This window comes from Malus domestica, chromosome 05 (genome assembly GCF_042453785.1).
Source record: "Malus domestica chromosome 05, GDT2T_hap1".
Lineage (NCBI taxonomy): Eukaryota > Viridiplantae > Streptophyta > Magnoliopsida > Rosales > Rosaceae > Malus > Malus domestica.
In genome coordinates, this window is record NC_091665.1 from 42,744,143 (window position 1) to 42,767,566 (window position 23,424).

Below are 23,424 nucleotides of genomic sequence, written 5' to 3' on the forward strand. Positions count from 1 at the left end.
CTTAATGATGTTATAATAATTACTTGAAGATGTCTTAAGTTCGTCATGATCTAACAATTCAAAGTGAAGTCATTTAATATTATGATCTGGTGATATTCATTTTCAGTTGGAAGTGAGAGGTTTTAGGTTCGAATATCGTGAATGGCGAATTCGATACCAAATTAAGATGCCCATTATGTAACTTTGCCGAACTTCCTATCCCCTTAGTGTAAAAATATCAATATACTAAAAAACACAAAAAAAAACAATTCAAAGTGAAAGTTTACCCCTACAATTTATCATGGGTTGGATGAGATCAGTAAACAAAACCCATTGACTTAGCAGCCCGGCCCACTTCAACAGAAAAAGACAACAAAATTCGGCCACGTCAGCGATCCTCAATCAGCATGACACCTCCTAAACCAACCCGCGTCCGTCGATTACCAAAGCATCAACGGCCAAAGTCATTTTTATATCCGCGCCATTATTTTCAAACTGGAGCCCGAAGCCTAAACCCTAAACCCTAAACAAAAAACACCCTCCACGTCAGCGATCCGCAAAAATAATAACCAATCAAACAAGGCGCAGCCGTCGATAACACCCTAAATCAACGGTCTCAATTCGTTCTCTCCCATTTGCATTTTTCACACATCCCGCTATAAAGTCCCTCCAAGGCCTGAGCTCTCACACGCTACTCACAAATCAATCAAAAATCCCCAAATCTCAGAAACCCTAATCACCTCTCCATCTCGAATCCAATCCACCAATGGCACGCACCAAGCAAACCGCCCGCAAGTCCACCGGAGGAAAAGCTCCCCGTAAGCAGCTGGCCACCAAGGCGGCTCGCAAGTCTGCTCCGGCCACCGGCGGAGTGAAGAAGCCCCACCGCTTCAGGCCCGGAACCGTTGCTCTCCGTGAGATTCGTAAGTACCAGAAGAGCACTGAGCTCCTGATCCGAAAGCTCCCATTCCAGCGCCTGGTCCGTGAGATCGCCCAGGACTTCAAGACCGACCTGAGGTTCCAGAGCTCCGCCGTTGCGGCCCTCCAGGAGGCGGCGGAGGCCTACCTCGTCGGGCTTTTTGAGGACACCAACCTTTGCGCCATCCACGCCAAGAGGGTTACCATCATGCCCAAGGATATCCAGCTCGCTAGGCGCATCAGGGGTGAGAGGGCTTAGATTCCATTGGGGTTTTAGTACAGATAAAAAGTAGTATGGTTTTCGTAGGTAAGATGTTTGTTGAAATGTTCATGTTATTTTGTGGGGTTTTCGCTTTTGGGTTTAGGGTAGGAAATGTAGGTAAGAATCTGAACGATTATAATGTTAACATCTGTGAGAATCTGAACGATTGTAATGTTAACATCTACTAATCTCTCTGTATGTGTTCATATGCATGTGAGAGGTATTTTTTTTAATCATGGGTTTGTAGTGCCTCTAAAGATGTATCAAATTAGCTGTTTACCATTATTATTCATTGGTAATAGACATTAATAGTGTCATTACAATTTTAACTTAGGTTACAAATAAACTAGGGAACTTTAACGAAAAGTTTTTAGTATTGTTTATTTTAACGAAAAATCATGTTTTTATATTAAAAAGTTAATCCTGGTACTATTTATTTTATTTTTTATTTTATTCTTATCATTAAAATTTAAAGTTTTCAAGTTTTTTTTATTAGTTTTTTTAATAAACTAATGTCATTAACATTTGGAAGAGATAGAAACTCTTGAAAATGGTAACGAATGCATTAATCACTATTGATTAAATACATGTGTACAACATTGAAGAGCGGCTCTAAATAGTCAAATTACAAACAACAATTGTAGAGAACGAATATATCAAAATGCAAATAATAAAACTGAATAAGAAGCAAGAAGTAACTTGAAATAATAAGTGCAACCATCTGGAATTCACCATCCATCATCCAAATTGCACACTTTGGACAAAGATTGAAACTGCTATGACTTGTTGCGCTATACATACATACGTCTTTTTTCTGCTTCTTCAGTACCGTAACCTTTACCAATGGCCCCCACTGGGATATCTGCAATTTGAGATATAAACTGATGGAATGGCCTCCGCCTCTCCTCGTCGGATCAGGATCCTTTCCTGAGCAAATGGATAGGATCTTCCTGACCGGATCTATCGAGCCGTTCAAAATTTATCAAACAGCTACAAACAAAGGGCTCCACTAAAAGTTATAATAATTATAGCCGTTGAATAACTTTTGAACTGTCCGATAGATCCGGTCAAGAGGATCCTCTCCATTTGCTCAGGAGAGGATCCTGATCCCTCCTCGTCAAGGAAATCTAACTGTTTGAGAAAAATTGATTTGCGAACGTGGTGGAATTTGTTTCTTCCACGTTTGATTTCTAAATTGTACAATATTTCCCTGTTTTGTTGGGTGCGTGGGGTAACTGCTCTCTCGATCTCCAAGAAGTTGATTCTTAGAACTAACTGACATGTTTTTTATTTTTATTAAAATAAATTGGATTTTTTTTATGTTTTATTTTACAAAAGTACCCATAGGAGTTATAATCCTTATTTCTTTGTCTCTTGTGGATTTTTTTTGTTTCAAGGGCTTTTGTGTCCAATTTTTTTTGGTGAAGCCTTGAGACACCAAAACTCACTTCTGGCATTCTAGTATTAGAGATTAGAGATGTTAATGAATTCCAGTTCTTTTGATTTGTGCAATTTACAGTTAACCCAAAATTATGTATTAGTTTGCAAGTGGTCTCTTATTACTGTAGTAAAAAGGAGTGTTATTTTTGGATTATGGTTTGAATTTGAATTTTGATAGCTCTTTAATTTAATAAATTTATTCTTTAGACAAAAAAATTTGGGATATGCTATTTATATATTTGTTTTTATTTTTTACATATTTTTAGTTATTTTTTTATTAATCTTTTTTAATTTATTTGATTTGATAATTGAAAAGTAAAAAAGTTGTGCAGATCCATATCTCAAAAGATTATTTGCTAGTTTTTTTTTTTTTTTTTTTTTTTTTTATAAAGTCAAATTCAATTGACATACAGGCTTGAACAGTTAATTTGTTGGGATTGTCTGAGATATTTGTTATCTGAATGTGTGGTGAGGCTTGAACAGTTAATGTGTGGAGGTACAAGAATTGAAGTTCAATTTGTATTGTAGTGCACAATTATGGAAGGGTTCCGTACAATTATGGTCCGGATCATTTCTATCAAATTCAACCAATCAATAGATTCAGAAATTTGAAATTTAAATTAATGGTTAAAGTTATTATAATTTTTAAAAGAGACTTGTTTTTAATCGTTGGATCAAATTTCAAGAGTTCGGATCTCTTAATTGGGTTGATTTTGTGAAAAAGATCAAGAGAGAATCTCTTTCCCACAATTATTGTCTACTTTTTACAAAAATGACACTTTCTTAAAGTCTTATCTTTCTAGCAATGATGTAATGTAATTTGGAATCGGATCCCCTCTGGACCCTTTGAAACTGAGCATCCTGACCAAGGGATCTGGTCCAATAAGGTCATATTCTTCCTTTATGCAACTCTATTTGATTGTGGAGAATTGGATGCCATTATTTCATGTATAATACCATGCTCTTCACAAAAAACACTAAGATCGGTAAAAGTGTACTCACCACCTCTATTAGACCAAAGTCTCTTTATGCTTTTTTTTAATTGATTTTCCATCTGTCTTGTAAATCTTAAATTTACCAAATACTTCATCCTTGGTCTTTATCAAATAAAAATAACAATACTTTGAATAATCAGCTATAAATGTGACAAAATACTTATTAGCAGCTCTAGTAGGTAACATATTTGAGTCACAAACATCACTATGTATAAGCTCTAAAATTTGGGTATTCCTTTCCACGGACTTAAAAGGTTTCTTGGGTTGTTTTGCTTGTACACAAATTTCATACTTATGTTTAAGGTTCATATTTGACTTTGGGACTAGGTCCAAATCCATCAAATTCTTAATTTTGAACAAGTTTACATGTCCCAAACGTCTATGCCAAACTTACTAATTCAACATTGAGAACTTTTGGAAGATTATTACACTTGGAAGAAACACTTAACTTAAATAATCCTTCAATAGCCTTGCTTTACTAAACATGATCTACTAATTAAATTTCTTCTAATACCAGGTACATGTCGCACGTCCTTCAAAATTAAGACCTTTCCGAATGTCATCTTTAGTTCTATGTCTCCAATTCCAAGCACTTGCGACATTGAGTCATTTCCTAGAGTTACATGTCCTCCACCTGATTTCTAATAGGTTTTAAAAATTTCATGATCAAAATCATACTTAAAATGTGTTTGAGAAGATTGTTGCTCCATTAGCATATTCACTTGGGCTTTTGGACCATTATGATTTGACTTATACTTGTTCTCCTCAGTCTTCTTGTAGAAGCAATGCTTAGCCTTATGATTGGTTCTTTCGCAAACGAAGCAAACCCTCTTCCCTCTCCCTTGATCCTTAGTCTTGTGGAAGTTCTTATTTTGGTAAGGTGATTTGAATTTAAAATTTGTTCTTCTAGGTTTGAAATTCTTCTTATTATTTATGGTGAACTTGTTTTTGTTTTTCCCAATTTTGTTTGTGTCATTCTCAACCAAGTTCACAGTTGTTTGCCTTTCAGTTTCCCTCTTTTGGCTTAACCTATGGTTCTCTTCGATCCTAATTGAATTTATGACTTGAACCAATGTAAGTTCTCCTTGTTTATGCCTTAAGGTTCTAGCAAAGTCATTCCAAGATTGAGATAGTTTATCAATAAGGTAGGAGACTTTAAAGTCCTCACTGAACTTCGTTCTTTTCTTTTCACACCTCTTAATAGCCCTTGATACTCATGTATTTGTTCCACCACAGAATTATTATTAACCATCTTATAATCATTAAAGTTTGAGACCGTGAACCTATCCATCCCAAGGATTCAGAGGGGATTCGGTTCCATGTAATGTATACTTTAGAGATATCCGATATGGTGGAGGGTTATATGTTTCTTGGACTATTTCTTGATATCATGATTCTAAGGTCATCTCTAATAGAGAGGGCTAAATGTTCTAAAGCTAAAAAGGTACTCGATTTTCCAAAAATTCATCTCAAACTGATGGTTGGTCTATAATCTTATGAAGCACACCAAGCCATTATTTGACTAGAGGGGCATCATGCTAGTCAAATGTAGCCTTTAGTCATTTTTGGGGTCAACTTCTCAGTTACAATAATTGATTGAAATTTAATGGCTAAATTTGAAAACATCCAATCAATTTAATTAATGAATCACAAAATTTAAATTATAAGCTTAGAACTATTAATTATGAGGGCTATGTTTAACAGGACTATAATAGTAGACGGAGCTACGTGTAGCATTTTCAGATGGAGATGACTTTAGTTGTGTAAAAACCGGGCTGCTTCGTTAGTGGCTACAGTCTACAGAATTTGCAGAATAGTTTATTGGAATAAGTCAATAGTTAGGAGAAAAGGAATGTAATTATTCTGTAATTATTAGAGTCTTGCTTAGGAAGGATAATATGTCCTTTATTTGTTTCCTTTTACAAATAGGATTGTATGTACCTATTTATTCAGAATTATGAAATATACGAGGTTAAGCCGTAAAATTCAATTTGGTATCAAGAGCCAAGCTGTAACCCTAATCCCACTGTGCTGCCATGCTGTGTGTGTCGTGAATGAGAGAGGAAGACGAAACTGTTTTTCTCGCTGCATACCTGCAGCAAGAGAAGTTTTTGTCGTGCAGTGTACGTGGCTGCTGTGCAGTGTACTTGTGTGTACCGTGAGGTGTACTTGTGTGTGCCGTGATCTATGGCGAGTGACAGAGGCGACTTGGGGCTGAAATTGGAGGGTGGAGCACATGGTTCTACCCACGGTTCAGTCGTAAACCCAGTTGTTATTCAGAGTGATGCTTCAGCGGTACCTAGTATTGTCAAACTTAATGGGTCCAATTATTCCCTTTGGTCCAAGGTATTGGAGATGCATATCGCAGGGCGTGGTAAAAAAGGGTTCGTGACAGGAAGCATCAAAGAACCCAAGGAGGACAGTGCCGAGTATGAAGCTTGGGAGACGGGGAATGCCATTGTGAAAGGGTGGTTGATTAATTCCATGGATCCTACCATCATGGGTTTTTTCATCCATCTCTGTACTGCTAGAGAAGTTTGGGAAGAAGTTGCTCGAACGTATTATGATGGGTCTGATATTTCTCAAATTTATGAGTTGAAAGTGAAGTCATTCAGACTTCGACAAGAAGGGAGGCCTATCGGGGTATACTATGCCGAACTAAAAACTGTTTGGCAAGAATTGGATCAGAGGAGACCAATCAAGATGGAATGTGCTGGTGACTTGAAGACACTTCGAGAGGAGATCCAACTTGATCGTGTGTATGCCTTCTTAGCAGGGCTTGATGATATATTTGATAAGGTGCGGAGTGATATCTTGAGATCACAACCTTTACCATCTGTGGAGGAAGTGTTCTCTATTGTGAGGCGGGAAGCGCAACGTCATCAACAATGATGGGTAGTCATGGCGTTGGGAATCAGGGGGGAATCTCTCCCGTGGCTATGGTGTCTCAGCCACCTTCGGGTAGCCGGACCTTTAGTCTTTCATCATCAACAACTTCTCGGCCTTTTACTCGGGAAAATAAGGATGACTTGAAGTGTACCTTTTGTGGGCAAACCCGTCATACAGAAGATACCTGTTTTCAGAAACGTGGAGTACCAGAATGGTTTCCGGAATTGAAGAAAAAATTGCGTGCAAAGGAACGAGGTGCTGGTGCAGCAGGTGGCGGTCGTGCATCCATGGCCACTGCTCCTAAAGATATCGTACCCCCCTTTGGTGATCCAAGTCAAAGTTTGCTGACTAGGACCACTCCTAGTGAAACCCCGACCATTCCAGGTAGTATGGGGCATGTGTTTTTAGCCTCTGATACGGAACATCATACAGGTTGGATTCTAGACTCAGGTGCAACCGATCATATGACCTTTGATAAGAATTTGTTTACTAGTATGACAACGAGTTCTCGGAAATGTATTGCAACTGCTAATGGACAAATAGCACCGGTTTTGGGGGCCGGCACTGTGCACCTCACGCCGGCCCTTCCTCTTCATCATTGCCTACTTGTTCCCTCGTTGTCTCATAATTTGTTATCTATTCCTCAAGTTATTGAGCAATTAGATTGTGTTGTACTTATGTATCCATTGTTTTGTTTACTTCAGGATATTCAGACCAAGGAGATAATTGGGCGTGGCACTAAGAGAGAGGGGTTGTACTATGTGGATGACGTCGTTCCTGGCAAAGCTAATGCAGTTCGAGCATCCCGTATCAATAATTTACAATAAGTGTGGCTATTGCATCGTCGGTTAGGACATGCTTCGTTTGGATATTTAAGGCGTATGTTGCCTAGTTTATTTCATGAAATAAAAGAATCAGACTTACATTGTGAAGTATGTATTCTCGCGAAGAGTCATCGTGCTTCGTTTCCTTCCAGTATGAATAAAAGATTGTTACCTTTTGATCTTGTGCACTCTGATGTTTGGGGTCCCTCTCCTGTGAGTACTTTGTCTGGCATTCGATGGTTTGTTACCTTTGTGGATGATTGTACACGTATGACGTGGATTTATGTGATAAAAAATAAAAGTGATGTGAGTATGGTGTTTCAATCATTCTCCAAAATGATTGCAACACAATATTCCTCTGTTATTAAGGTTCTTCGTTCTGATAATGGAGGTGAATATATTGGTGCCGAGTTGTCTCTTTTTCTCCAGGATCACGAAATCTTGCATGAAACTACTTGTCCTCATACCCCACAACAAAATGGAGTTGCAGAGAGAAAAAACCGTCATATCTTGGAGACTGCCCGTGCCTTGCTTATTGGGGCATCTGTACCTAACCAGTTCTGGCATGATGCCGTTACTTATGCTGTATATGTCATTAACCGTATGCCATCCAGGGTGTTGGATTTTCGTACACCTCTCCAAGTGTTAACAGAGTTTGTTCCAGTTGTGTCCACCCATACTCTTACTCCTCGTGTCTTTGGATGTGTCGCTTATGTTCACATTCATAAGATTCATCGAAGTAAGTTGGATCCATGTGCCCACCGATGTGTTTTCCTTGGTTTTGCTCCTCAACAGAAAGGGTATAAGTGCTACCATCCTACAACTCGTCATATGTACGTGACTATGGATGTTACTTTTTCGGAGTCCGAATATTTCTATGGTAGATCACTAGGGGGAGACTATTATCGGTGATCTTGGGTGGTTGGAAATATGTAGCTCAGGAACAAAGTGTACTGAAGAAGGGAGCTGTGAAAGCTCCTGGCATACTGCAGAAATGAGCCGTGAAGGCTCTCCACATGAAAGGAGCCGTGAAGGCTCTCCACATGAGCCTGCCGAGCATTAGAGGGTTATACAGCCACCTGAGCCCTCTCGGCAACAACTTGCCGTGGGTGGTGAAGAAACTCGGCAGCTTCATGTCGACCCAGTCACTCCACTACCTACCGAATCAACAACCCCCTCTCTCTCTTCTTCGATAGTGTCGTCCAATGTATCTCATCTGAATATCCCTGAGGTAAGTACTACTGATAATCATGTACCTAATTCAGATAACATTGTGAGTACATATAAGTTGCCACCAAGGCAAAATCGTGGTGTTCCTCCTGACAGGTTTTCTCCGGAAGGAAAAGTGAAGTATCCAATAGCTAATTATGTGTCGTGTTCGAACCTTTCCCCGGAACGCAAAGCCTGGGTGAATAATGTAGAAGCAATCCAGGCACCAACTAGAGTTAAGGAAGCCTTGAAGGATCCTAAATGGGCTGCTGCAATGGATGAAGAAATGATGGCATTACATAAGAATGATACATGGGAGATAACCGAGCTACCTAAAGGGAAGAAGCCAGTTGGGTGTAGATGGGTCTTTACAGTTAAATACAAGGCAGACGGATCAGTAGACAGGTATAAAGCGAGGTTAGTGGCAAAGGGGTATACTCAGACTTATGGTGTTGATTATCAGGAGACTTTCTCCCCAGTGGCGAAAATGAATACGGTACGGGTTCTAATCTCTTTAGCTGCAAATTTGAATTGGCCACTGAAACAATTTGATGTAAAAAATGCGTTTCTCCACGGAAGTTTGGAAGAAGAGGTATATATGGATTTTCCTCCAGGGTTCAATACCGGAGGGAAAACCGGAGTATGTAGATTGTTAAAGTCACTTTACGGACTTAAACAATCGCCTCGTGCATGGTTTGGAAAATTCACTCAAGTGATGAGAAGAATTGGGTATTATCATAGTCACTCAGATCATACGTTATTTGTGAAACGGAGGAGTGGAAAAGTGACGGCCTTAATCATCTATGTGGATGATATGATAATAACGGGTGATGATACAGAAGAAATGATGAGGATGGAACGAAACCTGGCTGCCGAATTCCAGATGAAGAATTTGGGAGATTTGAAATATTTTCTTGGTGTGGAGGTCGCTCGATCATCTAGAGGTATTTTCTTGTCTCAACGTAAATATGTTTTGGATTTATTAAAAGAAACGGGAATGCTGGGATGTAAACCGGTGGACACTCCCATCGTGGAAAAACATTATTTGGGGATTTATCCAGATCAAGAACCGGTTGACAAGGGTAGGTATCAAAGACTGGTGGGAAGACTAATTTATTTGTCTCACACTCGTCCGGATATTGCCTATGCTGTAAGTGTAGTGAGTCAATTCATGCACTCACCAAGTGTGGATCATATGGCGGCAGTAATGAGGATCCTGGCTTATTTGAAGTCTGCACCTGGTAAAGGGATCTTGTACGCGTGTCATGGACATATAAGAATTGAAGGTTTTACCGATGCTGATTGGGCAGGTGATGTGACTGATAGAAGATCAACATCTGGGTATTTTACATTTGTTGGAGGTAATTTGGTCACTTGGCGAAGCAAGAAACAGAATGTAGTATCACGATCCTCTGCTGAAGCCGAGTATAGGGGAATGGCATAGGGTGTGTGTGAGATTCTTTGGCTACAGAAGTTGCTTTGGAGTCTCGGTTTTAAACAGACAGAAGCAATAGAGTTGTATTGTGATAATAAGTCTGCTAGAGAAATAGCTGAGAATCCGGTACAGCATGATAGGACTAAACATGTGGAGGTTGACATGCATTTTATAAAAGAAAAGCTGAAGAAGAAGATTGTGTCAATACCGTTTGTGAACTCAGAAGAACAACTTGCAGATATTCTTACCCATGCCGTGTGTCGTAGGCGTTTTGATGATTCACTAGTCAAGTTGGGCATGAGTGATATCTATGCTCCAACTTGAGGGGGAGTATTGGAATAAGTCAATAGTTAGGAGAAAAGAATGTAATTATTCTGTAATTATTAGAGTCTTGCTTAGGAAGGATAATATGTCCTTTATTTGTTTCCTTTTACAAATAGGATTGTATGTACCTATTTATTCAGAATTATGAAATATACGAGGTTAAGCCGTAAAATTCAATTTAGTTATGGAGGGAGATGAAGCAAGAGATTTGTTTGGAGCACAGTCCCATTTGTACAAGCATGTATTCAGCTTCATAACTTCTATGTCACTCAAGTGTGTAGTGCAGCTCGGCATACCGGACATAATTGACCGCCACGGACAACCCATTACTCTACCTGACTTGGTCACAGCACTTCAGATCCACCCGGCTAAAACCGGTAACGTGCACCGGCTCATGCGCCTCATGGTGCACTCCGGCTTCTTTGCACGAAAACAAGTTCCTAAAAATCATGTAGAAGCAGATGAAGGAGAAGAAGAGGCGTATGATCTCACACCGTCTTCTACGCTCCTCCTGAAAGACAAAGTACCCAGCTTGTCTTCGTTCGTTCTGGGGATGCTCGATCCAGCTTCCGCAGCACCGTGGCAGTTCCTCGGAAACTGGTTCCGAGGAACCGAGGTCACGCCTTTCGAGAGCGCTCATGGGATGGGGTTTTGGGAATACGCGGAAGGAAACCCCGAATTCAACAGTCTTTTCAATAAGGCAATGGCTAGTGATTCTGGAATGATGAACTTGGTGATTAGAGATTGCAAGCCAATCTTTGATGGGTTGAGTTCATTGGTTGATGTTGGTGGTGGGACTGGAAAAGTTGCTAGGATTCTCTGTGACGCTTTCCCTCAACTGAAATGCACAGTTCTTGAACTTCCACACGTTGTCGCTGATTTGCCAGACTGTGAAAATTTGAAGTTTGTTCGAGGAGACATGTTCCAGGGTATCCCTCCAGCGGATGCTGTTTTCCTCAAGGTAAGCAAATTTTCAACTTTTCAATTATCTTCTGTTTTGACTATATGTAATTGCATCAACTATTTAGCCTATCATAACAAGATGGAATAGAATATGGTGATGTTAGAAGTAGTTAAAAATGGCTAAAAGCGTTTTCAAATAGCAAACATTCTTTCAGTAACGTTTGGAATAAAAGTATTGGAAATTATATATTATAATATTATTTTATAATAATTAATTTTTGTGTGAATGAAAAATGAGTCAAGTGTTATAGTTGAATTCAAATTCATGAGCTGCATTTGTTGGTTGGAATTTTAGACAACAATCACAATGTTTCAAAAGGGACGGCTTGAGTTCAATATAAACTCAACCATCCCACTCATCTAAATAATTAAGAGTAGAGTTTTCTTTAGGTTTTTTATTCTTTGTTAGTTAAATCCCGAGTTGTGTCTGGAGAATACGGAATATAGACGTTCGCTAGAGTTCAAAGATTGAAGTGCTTTGACTTCGGATTATAGATTATTGAATCATAGGAGATGAACGCCTACCGAACTACAAGCACAAGAGTAGAGGCGAAATTCTGTCTTTAGGACATTGCATTTATGTAAGCCTCAATCTCCAAGTTTGTCAGTTTTTCTAATTTTCTCTCTAGTTGTTTATGTTAATCTCATATATACTTGATGTTGTGAATTTGATTATTATCATTGAAATTATATTGTTATTTTTTCATATTTTCTAATATTGCTCCAATAATCTAAAGACAAATTCTTATGCAATAATTAGACAAATATGGATTTAAGAAATGATTATATTGAGAAAGTAGAAAAGAATGATCTGAATATATGTTAGTGAAATTGCCGTTTAAAATTTAGACTTTGAGACACATGCAAATTGATGTGAAGGTATTGTTCTTCATCTTCATTAAGAATCACATGAGCAGTTTGTTAAGGTATTGTTTATTTAATTCTTTTTGCCATTTAACGTTATTGTTGTTGGTTCAATACTCTAAAAATTAGACATTGAGAATGATGATCAGTTCTTGTGATATGTTATTGGTTTTGCCAATTCAAAATCTTGCCAACCGTTGTGCCTGTTAAATGGTTTCTTAACGATGTTGATGAAGATAACATTAAAAAAAAAGAATAGATTTTATTGGAGTTCGATTCATGCATTTTTTTTTTTTTGGAAACTAGTTTGATTCATGCATTTTGGTTTGAATGATTTTGATTCAAACAAAAGAGGGGTCCCAACATCTTTTTTGAGGTCCTTGAAAATTTGACCCTTCACACCGTAAGAGGTACGTGTCGAATTGTTCATTAACTATTAATTGACTTGGCATGCATGTACACATGCCACGAGGATCATGCACTTTCTTATATAATTTATCGGAAGGTTAGTTTATGCATTAATCTGGATCACTAAAGTTTGATTTTAGGATACATGCATATTTCTGTAAAACACATGTTGATCCTTTATACATATATGTAGTTTAGTTTAAATAACTAATTGTCGGTGTTTCCAATTCCTTTCTCTGGAAAAATGAGACATCGTTATTAGAATGTGGATAATAAGCTGTGGTAAGATTTCATAAGTCCTTAAAGTATTTTACTATCTGCATGTATAAAATATGCAAGACATATTTGTACTGATGGAGGAATTTAGAAATCACACAACGGTTCTTGATGGGATTGCAAATCGCTGCATCATTTGAAATCAATGTGGCCAGGATAGGCCCCATGCTGAAGTATGGTCGGTTTACGCTTACACTGAAAATAGGTGTCGGTTAAGGCCAAGTGAAATGGCTTGATTCAATAATTTGTTTTATCTACAAATTTTGAATGGTTACAGTGATACCAGTTCGTGAACTCAGATCCTTTTCCAGAAAGAAATGAGTTTGAATTATGCATTTAATCCACAATGCGATAAGTTCTTTCTTCACGAAAGAGAAGATAACCCCCTTATGTCCGTATGTGACTAAGAACTTTGTTGTCACAAAGAGAACCATTGATTTCATTGTCACTAAAATGAAACTGGCTTATATGTGAAGGCTTCAAAGCCATAGTGCTAGAGAAACTTGAAATCCGTCTTTGTTTCTTAATATTTATGCAATATTAAGGAAAAGAAACCTTATATAACGTTGAGGTTTTCTAGTGTTTTTGTAAAATCAGTTGAGTTAAGCATATTTATAGAATGATGAGCACTTCTAATAAGAGTTGCATAACTAAAAACTGGATTTTTCCTACCAGTCATGATTATGAATGATAAGAAGCCCAAGGGATTAATAATTTGGACTTGGAAGCGCGAAATAAAATTTGTTGTTACTGATCAAATTATAAATCTTTGAACTCATTTTTAGATGAGTTATCATCGTCGTAGAAAACAATGAATGGACAGAAAGTGTGGGGGTATTTCATAAAGAGAATGATGAAGCACTAAAACTGATGCTTATTGAGTAAGTATATACAATTAATATAGACATGATGATGCTTAATAAGCAATAATGTTAATGAACATGTTATGAATTCAATGATGTTGACTAATTGAATTTTGATAATTTGAAGTCAAAGTACATTTGGATGTGCAAATGCATAATGTATACTGGAATTGAAGATAGCCTTAGGTAAGGCTAGAGAAGATGTACTTTGTGATAATTTAGCCGAGTAATGGCTAAACACGATGTCCAAATAAGAGTAATTTGTTTCTTAAAAGAGAGATAATATAAAAACAGTTATCTCTTATAATGAGTGACTTTAAGGTATGAAGAGTTAAAGACCTTCCTACAAATACCTTAAGTAAGGGAGTATGCCCAAATATTAGCAAATTACTTACTAAAGTCCCAACATGTATAGTTGTGGACTTACATGGTAAATCTACTTCGTATGAAATATAATTTCATAAGATGGATTGTGTATACCATTAAAGATAGTCAACCTAAGTGGTACCAATTATTAAAGGATTGACTAAAGAGTAAGTTGATCATCGATGGGAATGAGGCTAAAGTCAACATAACTAATGAATCAGCTAGACATAAACCTTACTTAGTTGATTGGAGATCCCATAATCTAAGTTCAATAGGCAAAACTAGTTGGGCATGATTCAAATGAGCTAACACACTATATACCTCATTTCTATGATGGAAGAAGTATGTTGTCTGCAAAAGTTTTAGGATGTATATTTATACTTAATGACATTGTTATCTTATAAATAAGAGGAAGAGTAAACTGTCGATTTGCCCCCTGAACTATCACCCAACTTTCGATTTGCCCCCTGAACTTTTTAATTGGAAAATTAAGGACTTAAACTAATTTTTTTGGCCGATTTGCCCCCCGCTGTTAATTTTTCATTCATTCCATCCAAATTTCTGTTAAATGGAAGCATATGCACAACATGTGTAGGTAGTTCGGTCGCTTCATTCTTTAAAATAATTGAAAATCTTAGATTTCTAAAATATAAACCTATGCAAATATGTGTGATTCTATAGCTTTTTTGTCTGAATGTCTAGTGAAATGACGCTTTTGTCCACAAATGAGAGTTACGTGGTTTGCACACGATAAGAGTTAACGTTAATTTGGATGAAATCTATGAAAAACTAATGGTAGGGGGGAAATCGGCCAAAAAAATTAGTTTAAGTCCTTAATTTTCCAATCAAAAAGTTCATGGGGCAAATCGAAAGTTTGGTGATAGTTCAGGGGGCAAATCGGCAGTTTACTCATAAGAGGAATAGAGCAAACTATTCTTAATCAATGGTCACCTATGTGAGAGTAGAAGTGGATCGCTTCTATGAGAATGAGATGTCTAAATTTTCTGAAGCTCTCATGAATTCAGGATTTGTTCAAGATCAAAATGAATACAATCGTATGAATCGTAATAAATTAGGATAAGAGATGTGTGTTGCTTATTGTCTCGGTTTACTGAAGCAGTGAACAGTTCAAGATCTTCCTCATCCATTGTGTCACCAAGTAAATCCGATAAGTATTCATTAGAGTAGGTTCAAGTCCAAAAGACACATCTCCTGATGCATTTCTTATCTGCCTGTACTCTCAAATTCTTCCAATTTTTCATTCATGTGGAGGATTGTAGGGCTGGAAAAAATTCCTGAAAATCCCAAACCAAACCGAAAAAATCCCAAACCAAAACTATCCCGAAGTTCGGTAATCCCATCCCGAAAAATACCGAAGTATTCAGTATGGGATTGGTTTCCAAATCCCATTTGTTCGGTAATCCTGAAATCCCGAAATGTTTTGTTTCTTTAGCTTTCGGTTCCCACTTCCCAACTCAAAAGCAGGAGCTTTTTGGCTCCCACTAACAGAAGACAAAAAAATAATATTAAAAAAAAGGCAACAAAACGGTTCCCATTTCCCAACTCAAAAGCAGGAGCCTTTTGGATCCCACTAACAGAAGGCGTAGAGAGCAGCACTTAAGGCAGAGAGTAGCACTCTTGGGGCAGAAAGCAACACTCTTCGTGTTGAGAAGCAGAGAGAGAAAGAGAGAGGAAGGAGCTACTGCCGAAAGCTCTTGAGTTGGTTTTAACTTTTGAGACAGAGAGCAGCACTCTTCGTGTTGAGAAGCAAAGAGAGGAATGAGCTACTGCCGAAAGCTCTCTCAAATCTTCGAAGCTCGATCCATCTCTTTCTCTATCCTCTCTGAAGCTTTCTCTAAATTAGTGTTCGAATGAGGATTTATAAATTAGGTATTTACGATTTAGAGCTTTTGATTGTTTAGATTTGGATTTGGATTTCTTGATTAATTTTCAGGGGATTTCTGGATTAATTTTATGTGGATTTGGTTGATTTGGATTTCTGGATTTCCATGGTCGATTTCTGCTTTGCATGTTCTATTTCTTTTCTGCTTTGCATGCTCGATCTGCAAGTTTGAATTGAATTATCAGCTTCTTCCATTAACAAGAAGCCAAATTTCTATTGAATTGGAATCCCAAAACCATACCAAAATCCCGAAAATATTTCGGGAATCCTGAAATTCGGAAATACCGAAATTTCGGTTTGAGATCGGGATTTGGATTTCCATCCCAAAAAGAATCAATTTGGGATTCTGGATCCCATTTTTGGGTCGGTATCCCATACCAATCCAGCCCTAGGGGATTGTTGGAAATTATATATTATAGTATTATTTTATAATATTAATTTTTGTGTGAATGAAAAATAAGAGTCCAGTGTTATAGTTGAATTCAAATTTAGGAGTTGCATTTGTTCGTTAGAACTTTAGGCAACAATCACAATATTTCAAAAGGGGTGGCTTGAGTTTGATATAAACTCAACCATCCCACTTGTCTAAATAATTAAGAGTAGAGTTTTCTCCGAGGTCTTTTATTCTTTTTTAGTCAAATTCCAAGTCGTGTCTGGAGAGTACGAAATATAGACGTTTGCCAAAGTCTGAAGATTGAAGTGCTTTGACTTCGGATCATAGATTGTTGAATCCTGGAAGACGGACGCCTAACGAACTACAAGCACAAGAGTATGAGCGAAATTTTGTCTTTTGGACATTGCATTTATGCAAGCCTCAATCTCCAAGTTTGTCAGTTTTTCTAGTTTTCTCTCTAGTTGTTTATGTTAATCTCATATATACTTGATGTTGTGAATTGGATTTATTATCATTGAAATTATATTGTTATTTTTTCATATTTTCTAAGATTGCTCCAACAATAAGTTTAGTAGCATACATGAACAACTAAGTATTTAGATCACCAAGATGATATGTTTATTACAAACTTGAATAATTCATGGGTTTCTGGACTCCAACTAAACATGCCACAAATGTGGTTATGGGTTAAAAGGACCTGGAGCTGAACTGCTTTTCAAAATGGTGATTGAGGAAGAAGTTCCAAGTACTTTTCTTTAAAGCACTTAAAATTGTGTTAAATTTTCGACTGCTGCTAATAAAAGCGGTTTTAACAAAGACGGTTTTGTTTATATGATGTGAAAATTGGGTAATTGGCAGCTGATTTTGCATGATCTGAGCGATGAGGAATGCTTGAAGGTTTTGAAGAAATGCAGGGAGGCAATTGCAAGCAATGGCCAAGGGAAAGTTATAATCATAGACATAGTGATGAACGAAGAGAAAGATGAGCATGAAATAACCGAAGCAAAGCTCTTGTTTGATCTGCTGATGATGGTTGTGATCACTGGAAGAGAGAGGAGCGAGAAAGACTGGAAAAAGCTCTTCCTGGAGGCTGGTTTCAGCAGCTATAAGGTGACACCAATATTTGGTTTGAGATCCCTCATTGAAGTTTTTCTTTAGAAAGTTAGAAGCAACCATGTAATATGTATGATTTAAGTGGATGCTGAGTTTTAAGAATAATCAACTACAAAATAAAGTAGTTGAGCGTTTGATAAACTGTATTTATAAAAGTGTCGTGAGAATGAAAAACAGTGTAAAATTATTTGGTAAATTTTAATGTAAAAAGTGATATAATTATACAATGATAGAAATGGACATGATAGTAGGGACGATGACGATGACAACGGTGGTAAGAGTAATGGTTGTGATGCTGGAGGTAGTGGTGCCAATAAAGGGGTTTGGTCGTTGTGTTGCAGTCTTGCAGAGGTAACAATGGTGGTAGTGACGCGACAAGTGACAATTGTGGTTATTATGGTGGTGGTGGCGGCGGCAATAATGGTAGTGGCAGTTGTAGTTGTGGTGGTGGTGGCAAGGTGATTATGGTGTGGTGGTGCTGAGGTAACAATGGTGGTAGTATTGTGGTTATGATGGTGGTTGTAGCAGCAATAATGGTAGTGGCAGTTGTAGTTGTGGTGGTGGCAGCATGATTGTGGTGTGGTGGTGCTGACAACAATATAAGTGGTAATGGCAATGGTGATGTAAGAGGTTATGGTTTGTAGTGGTAGGTGATTGTGTCTAAAGGGATAAATAATGTCTTCTTCTTTTTAAAAAAAAAATTAATGAAAGTGTTACAAAAATTGAAAATATTTAGGCTCAACTCCATTTTTTATTAAGGAAGCTTTTAAGAGCAGGATATTTTATTTTTACCAAACATTTTTTATTGCCTAACTGAAAAGTGTAGCAGTTTTTTGTAAAAAAAAAAAAAATACCAAAGGGACCTAATAATGATTTAATATAATTCATTCTAAAGAGTGATATGATTGGTCGCACACATATGTATATTAATTTTGACTACTTTGTAAATATTATAAGCATAAATAATCATAATCAGTTTATTAGCAAAAAAAAAAAAAAAGGCAGAATCAGTCATGCATACGTGTGTAAATTTGTTTTGATAGTTCTTTGTAGTTTTACAAGCATTAATAATCATGACAGTCCCACACGTGCAAGTGACTATTTCTAGTATTTCTTTTCCCTTAGTTTTAATTAAATAATTGTTCTTGCATTGATAGATAATTGGGGGACTTTTCTTCATTTTCACATTTTGATAGATATAATTCCAGTACTTTGATTTGTGCAATTTACAATCAACCCAAAATTATGCATTAGTTTGCAGGTGGTTCTTGATCGTTGTGGTGAAAATGAGTGTTCTTTTTGTACTCTAATGTGAATTTGAATCTCATCTAATTTGACAAATTTATTTTTTGGACAAAATAATTTGGAGTATACTATTTACATTTTTATTTTTATTTTTTACACATTTTTAGTTAATTTTTGTTTATTATTATTTTTAAATTTATCTGATCTAATGATTAAAAATTAAAAAGATGTATAAAAAATAAAAATAAGCGTATGTGCTAGGGCTGGGTTCGGTTCTCAACGGTTCGGTTTTTTTCCAAAACTAATCATATGATTGGGCTTCCCATCATTGTTTTGAAAGATAATGCATCAAGATGTACCTTCAATAATAAATGAGCAACTAATCACAAGAGCTGCATACTGAATATTTGGAGGGGGCTGAGGAAGAGGCAGACAAATTCTATAAAACCGCAATAGAATTTACAAACACAATAGATAATCTAAGAAATTAAAGGTAAGATATTAGAAAGAAAAAAATAATAACTGCCAAAAGATACCAACAGCAGATATCAAAGACCAGACAAATCTTTCCTTGGAGTATCCATAACTGCCAGAATCAAAGACATAGCATGATAATTAGAAATAATTTTTTGTGCGAGCAGATAATAATATATATGCATGCAGTTAATTTCAATTCGCAGCTCTTGACTTCTATTCGCAGCTCGACATATATATGCTTGGAGTATCCCTCGAGCTTCATCTGCAAGTAATAGTGGACCAACTCTTCTTCTGTGGGGCGGAATCGGAATCCCAAAAACAATCACACTGAAAATGAGCACACATTCATAAATCTCAGTCACTTCATAACACTAATAAATCCAGAAAATCGGTAGATTAATAGAAAATGCAAAGTGAACCCAGAAAATTCACCAGAGAAATTACGGAGAGGAGTCAATACCTGGAGGACTTTGGGGCCGAGGAGGTGAGAGAACTTTTGGAGGGTATGCGGGTCGGGCAAGGACCTGGAAGAGATGGATTTGAGGTCCATGTTGGTGAGCTCCAACTCCACCGAATCCACCACAGTACGCGTGTCATCGGACAAGGCGGAGTGGATCAAGATCATCGCCTTCACTTGTTCGAGGTCGCCGAAGCACCATCGGAACTCCCCCCATCCATTTTTCAGCGCCTGTTTGCCGCGGCGTTTGATTTTTGGGGCTCGAAACGGCAAGAAGAAGCTCACGGCGAGGGCGAGGTGTGAGAGATTGAGAGTGAGAAGGGTCGCGTCGTCGCGGGTCGCCTGGGATTCAAGACCAAGAGAGACAGAGAGTTTGAGAAAGACAGAGAGGAGGCTCGGCTGCGCGAGAAGGTTACTGGGTTAGGGTTACACTGGAGGCAGGGAAGGGAACGAGAGAGGGAAGAGGGGAATGAATAAAAGGTGTGGCTGTTATTGCTAGTGGCTAGGGTTAACTTAAAGGCGAGAGAGGGAAGAGGGGAATGAATAAAAGGTGTGGCTGTTATTGCTAGTGGCTAGGGTTAACTTAAAGGGTTTTGTTGATTTCTCAAAAAAATTAAAAAACTTTTCTGAAATGTTGGAGGCATAAGGGTTCGAACCCTTGCGCTGCAACTTGAAAATTTTCCATGAAACCAACTTGGCAACAAGTTATGTTTTGTTATGATTGTATGACTAAACTATTTATAATATTGAAAAATAAATTAAATATATATATATCGGTTCGGTTTCAGAACCTCAAAAACTGAAACCGAACTGACCAGATTCGGTTCGGTTCGGTTTGACAGTTTCGGTTCAGTTTTTTTTTCGGTTCGGTTTTTTCGGCCTCGATCCGGTTTGGTTTTCGGTTTTTTGAACCCACCCCTAGTATGTGCTAGCTTTTATTGGTTTTTTATTTATATTAAAGTCAAAGTCTACTGACATTGAGGCTTGAATAGTCAATTTGATTGGATTGGCTCAGATATTTGTTATCTGTATGTGTGGTGGTACAAGAATTGAAGTACAAAAATGTTTTAGTTCTTTATTTCTTATTTATTTTATTCAACTGTGATTTGTATTGTAATATAATTGCTATTTGAATCTTGGTTCCGCACAACCAAACCCCAACACAATTACCTTTTTGTTGTTTTTGATAAAACAATAGAGACTGTTATTTGGATTAAATTACCTAGTAGGTACTGGATTTATTATTTATATTAGTTGGATTAATATTTTTATTTACCGACAAATATCAATTAACGGTAGTGCACAATTATTGTCTGCTTTTTACAAAAATGCCACTTTCTTAAAGTCTTATCTTATCTTTCTAGCAATGATGTAATATAATGCATACTTTAGGGATATCCGATATGTTTCTTAATGGCTAAATTTGAAAACATCCGATTAATTTAATTAATTAATCACTAAATTTAAATTATAAGCTTAAAACTAATAATTATTGAGGGCTATGTTTAGGATGACTATAATTGTCAACGGAGCTATGTATAGCTTTTTCAGATGGAGATGACTTTAGTTTAGTTGTATAAAAACCGGGCTGCTTCGTTAGTGACTAAAGAATTTTCAGAATAGTTATGGAGGGAGATGAAGCAAGAGATTTGTTTGGAGCACAGTCCCATTTGTACAAGCATGTATTCAGCTTCATAACTTCTATGTCACTCAAGTGTGTAGTGCAGCTCGGCATACCGGACATAATTGACCGCCACGGACAACCCATTACTCTACCTGACTTGGTCACAGCACTTCAGATCCACCCGGCTAAAACCGGTAACGTGCACCGGCTCATGCGCCTCATGGTGCACTCCGGCTTCTTTGCACGAAAACAAGTTCCTAAAAATCATGTAGAAGCAGATGAAGGAGAAGAAGAGGCTTATGATCTCACACCGTCTTCTAGGCTCCTCCTGAAAGACAAAGTACCCAGCTTGTCTCCGTTCGTTGTGGCGATGCTCGATCCAGCTTTCGCAGCACCGTGGCAGTTCCTCGGAAACTGGTTCCGAGGAAGCGAGGTCACGCCTTTCGAGAGCGCTCATGGGATGGGGATTTGGGAATACGGGGAAGGAAACCCTGAATTCAACAGTCTTTTCAACAAGGCAATGGCTAGTGATTCTGGAATGATGAACTTGGTGATTAGAGATTGCAAGCCAATCTTTGATGGGTTGAGTTCATTGGTTGATGTTGGTGGTGGGACTGGAAAAGTTGCTAGGATTCTCTGTGACGCTTTCCCTCAACTGAAATGCACAGTTCTTGAACTTCCACACGTTGTTGCTGATTTGCCAGACAGTGAGAATTTGAAGTTTGTTGGAGGAGACATGTTCCAGGTTATCCCTCCAGCGGATGCTGTTTTCCTCAAGGTAAGCAAATTTTCGACTTTTCAATTATCTTCCGTTTTGACTATATGTAATTGCATCAACTATTTAGCCTATTATAACAAGATGGAATGGAATATGGTAATGTTTGGAAGTAGTTAAAAATGGCTAAAAGCGTTTTCAGATAGCAAAAAATTCTTTTAGTAACGTTTGGCATAAAAGTTTAGTGGCATACATGAACAACTAAGTATTTAGATCACCAAGATGATATGTTTATTTCAAACTTGAATAATTCATGGTTTTCTGGACTCCAACTAAACATGCCACAAATGTGGTTATGGGTTAAAAGGACCTGGAGCTGAACTGCTTTTCGAAATGGTGATTGAGGAAGAAGTTCCAAGTACTTTTCTTTAAAGCACTTAAAATTGTGTTAAATTTTCGACTGCTGCTAATAAAAGCGGTTTTAAGTTTTTAACAAAGACGGTTTTGGTTATATGATGTGAAAATTGGGTAATTGGCAGCTGACTTTGCATGCTCTGAGCGATGAGGAATGCTTGAAGGTTTTGAAGAAATGCAGGGAAGCAATTGCAAGCAATGGCCAAGGGAAAGTTATAATCATAGACATAGTGATAAATGAAGAGAAAGATGAGCATGAAATAACCGAAGCAAAGCTCTTGTTTGATCTGCTTATGATGGTTGTGGTCACTGGAAGAGAGAGGAGCGAGAAAGACTGGAAAAAGCTCTTCCTGGAGGCTGGTTTCAGCGGCTACAAGGTGACACCAATATTTGGTTTGAGATCCCTCATTGAAGTTTTTCTTTAGAAAGTTAGAAGCAACCATGTGATATATATGATTTATGTGGATGCTGATTGCTGAATAAGTACTGTCAAAATGCATACCATATGATTATGGACCAGTTTGGGATTGATGTGCTTTTTTGTTAAAGCTGCTTATGCTATATTTTAAGAATAATTAGCTGCAAAATAAAGTTGTTGAGCATTTGATAAACTGTATTCATAAAAGTGTTGTGAGTATGAAAACAGTGTAAAAGTGTTTGATCAATTTTAATGTAAAATTGATATAAAATTATATATAATAACATAAAGTGGACATGATAGTGGGGACGATGACAACAACAATGGTGGTGGGAGCGGTGATTGTGATGGTGGTTGGGCAACAAATGTAAAAATGATGGTATGGACGGCGACAACGATGATGGTGGTGGTTGTGATGGTAGTGTTGGCAGTTGTGTTTATAGTGGTGGTGATGGCAATGGCGATTGTGACATAGTAACGTTGGCGGTCATGCTTGTGGTGGTGGTTGTAGTGGTCGTGTTGGTGGTGCTGGTGACGCGATTGTGGTGTGGTGGTGGCACCAATGGTAATGGTAATGACAATGGTAGTGTAAGTTAGGGTTTATATTGGTAGGTGGTGGTGGTGGTGGTCAATTTATTCTTCAAAGATA

At 37.6% G+C, this 23,424-nt stretch overlaps 4 protein-coding genes and 1 long non-coding RNA gene across 5 annotated transcripts; 4 read left to right on the forward strand and 1 right to left on the reverse strand.

The window, feature by feature from the left end:
* The first annotated feature begins 618 nt into the window (after window positions 1-618).
* LOC103427863 (histone H3.2) lies at window positions 619-1,444 on the forward strand. Its single transcript, XM_017330256.3, has one exon. It carries the CDS (start codon window positions 746-748, stop codon window positions 1,154-1,156), a length of 411 nt encoding a protein of 136 aa, XP_017185745.1. The 5' UTR covers window positions 619-745; the 3' UTR covers window positions 1,157-1,444.
* Window positions 1,445-5,781: 4,337 nt separating this feature from the next.
* On the forward strand, window positions 5,782-6,486 carry LOC114825186 (uncharacterized). The gene has a single exon (XM_070821962.1). It carries the CDS (start codon window positions 5,782-5,784, stop codon window positions 6,484-6,486), a length of 705 nt encoding a protein of 234 aa, XP_070678063.1.
* Window positions 6,487-10,397: 3,911 nt separating this feature from the next.
* On the forward strand, window positions 10,398-17,652 carry LOC103419691 (probable O-methyltransferase 3). Its single transcript, XM_029103169.2, has 2 exons — window positions 10,398-11,236; window positions 17,171-17,652. Exons 1-2 carry the CDS (start codon window positions 10,460-10,462, stop codon window positions 17,468-17,470), a joined length of 1,077 nt encoding a protein of 358 aa, XP_028959002.1. The 5' UTR covers window positions 10,398-10,459; the 3' UTR covers window positions 17,471-17,652.
* Window positions 17,653-19,090: 1,438 nt separating this feature from the next.
* On the reverse strand, window positions 19,091-20,091 carry LOC103408860 (uncharacterized). The gene is made up of 2 exons (XR_525052.4): window positions 19,608-20,091; window positions 19,091-19,474 (listed from the first exon to the last, which is right to left on the reverse strand). It is a non-coding gene; the product is annotated as an uncharacterized lncRNA (long non-coding RNA).
* Window positions 20,092-20,998: 907 nt separating this feature from the next.
* Window positions 20,999-23,046, forward strand: LOC103427860 (probable O-methyltransferase 3). The gene is made up of 2 exons (XM_070821479.1): window positions 20,999-22,006; window positions 22,483-23,046. The coding sequence occupies exons 1-2, from the start codon at window positions 21,230-21,232 to the stop codon at window positions 22,780-22,782; spliced, it is 1,077 nt and encodes a 358-aa protein (XP_070677580.1). The 5' UTR covers window positions 20,999-21,229; the 3' UTR covers window positions 22,783-23,046.
* Window positions 23,047-23,424: the final 378 nt, after the last annotated feature.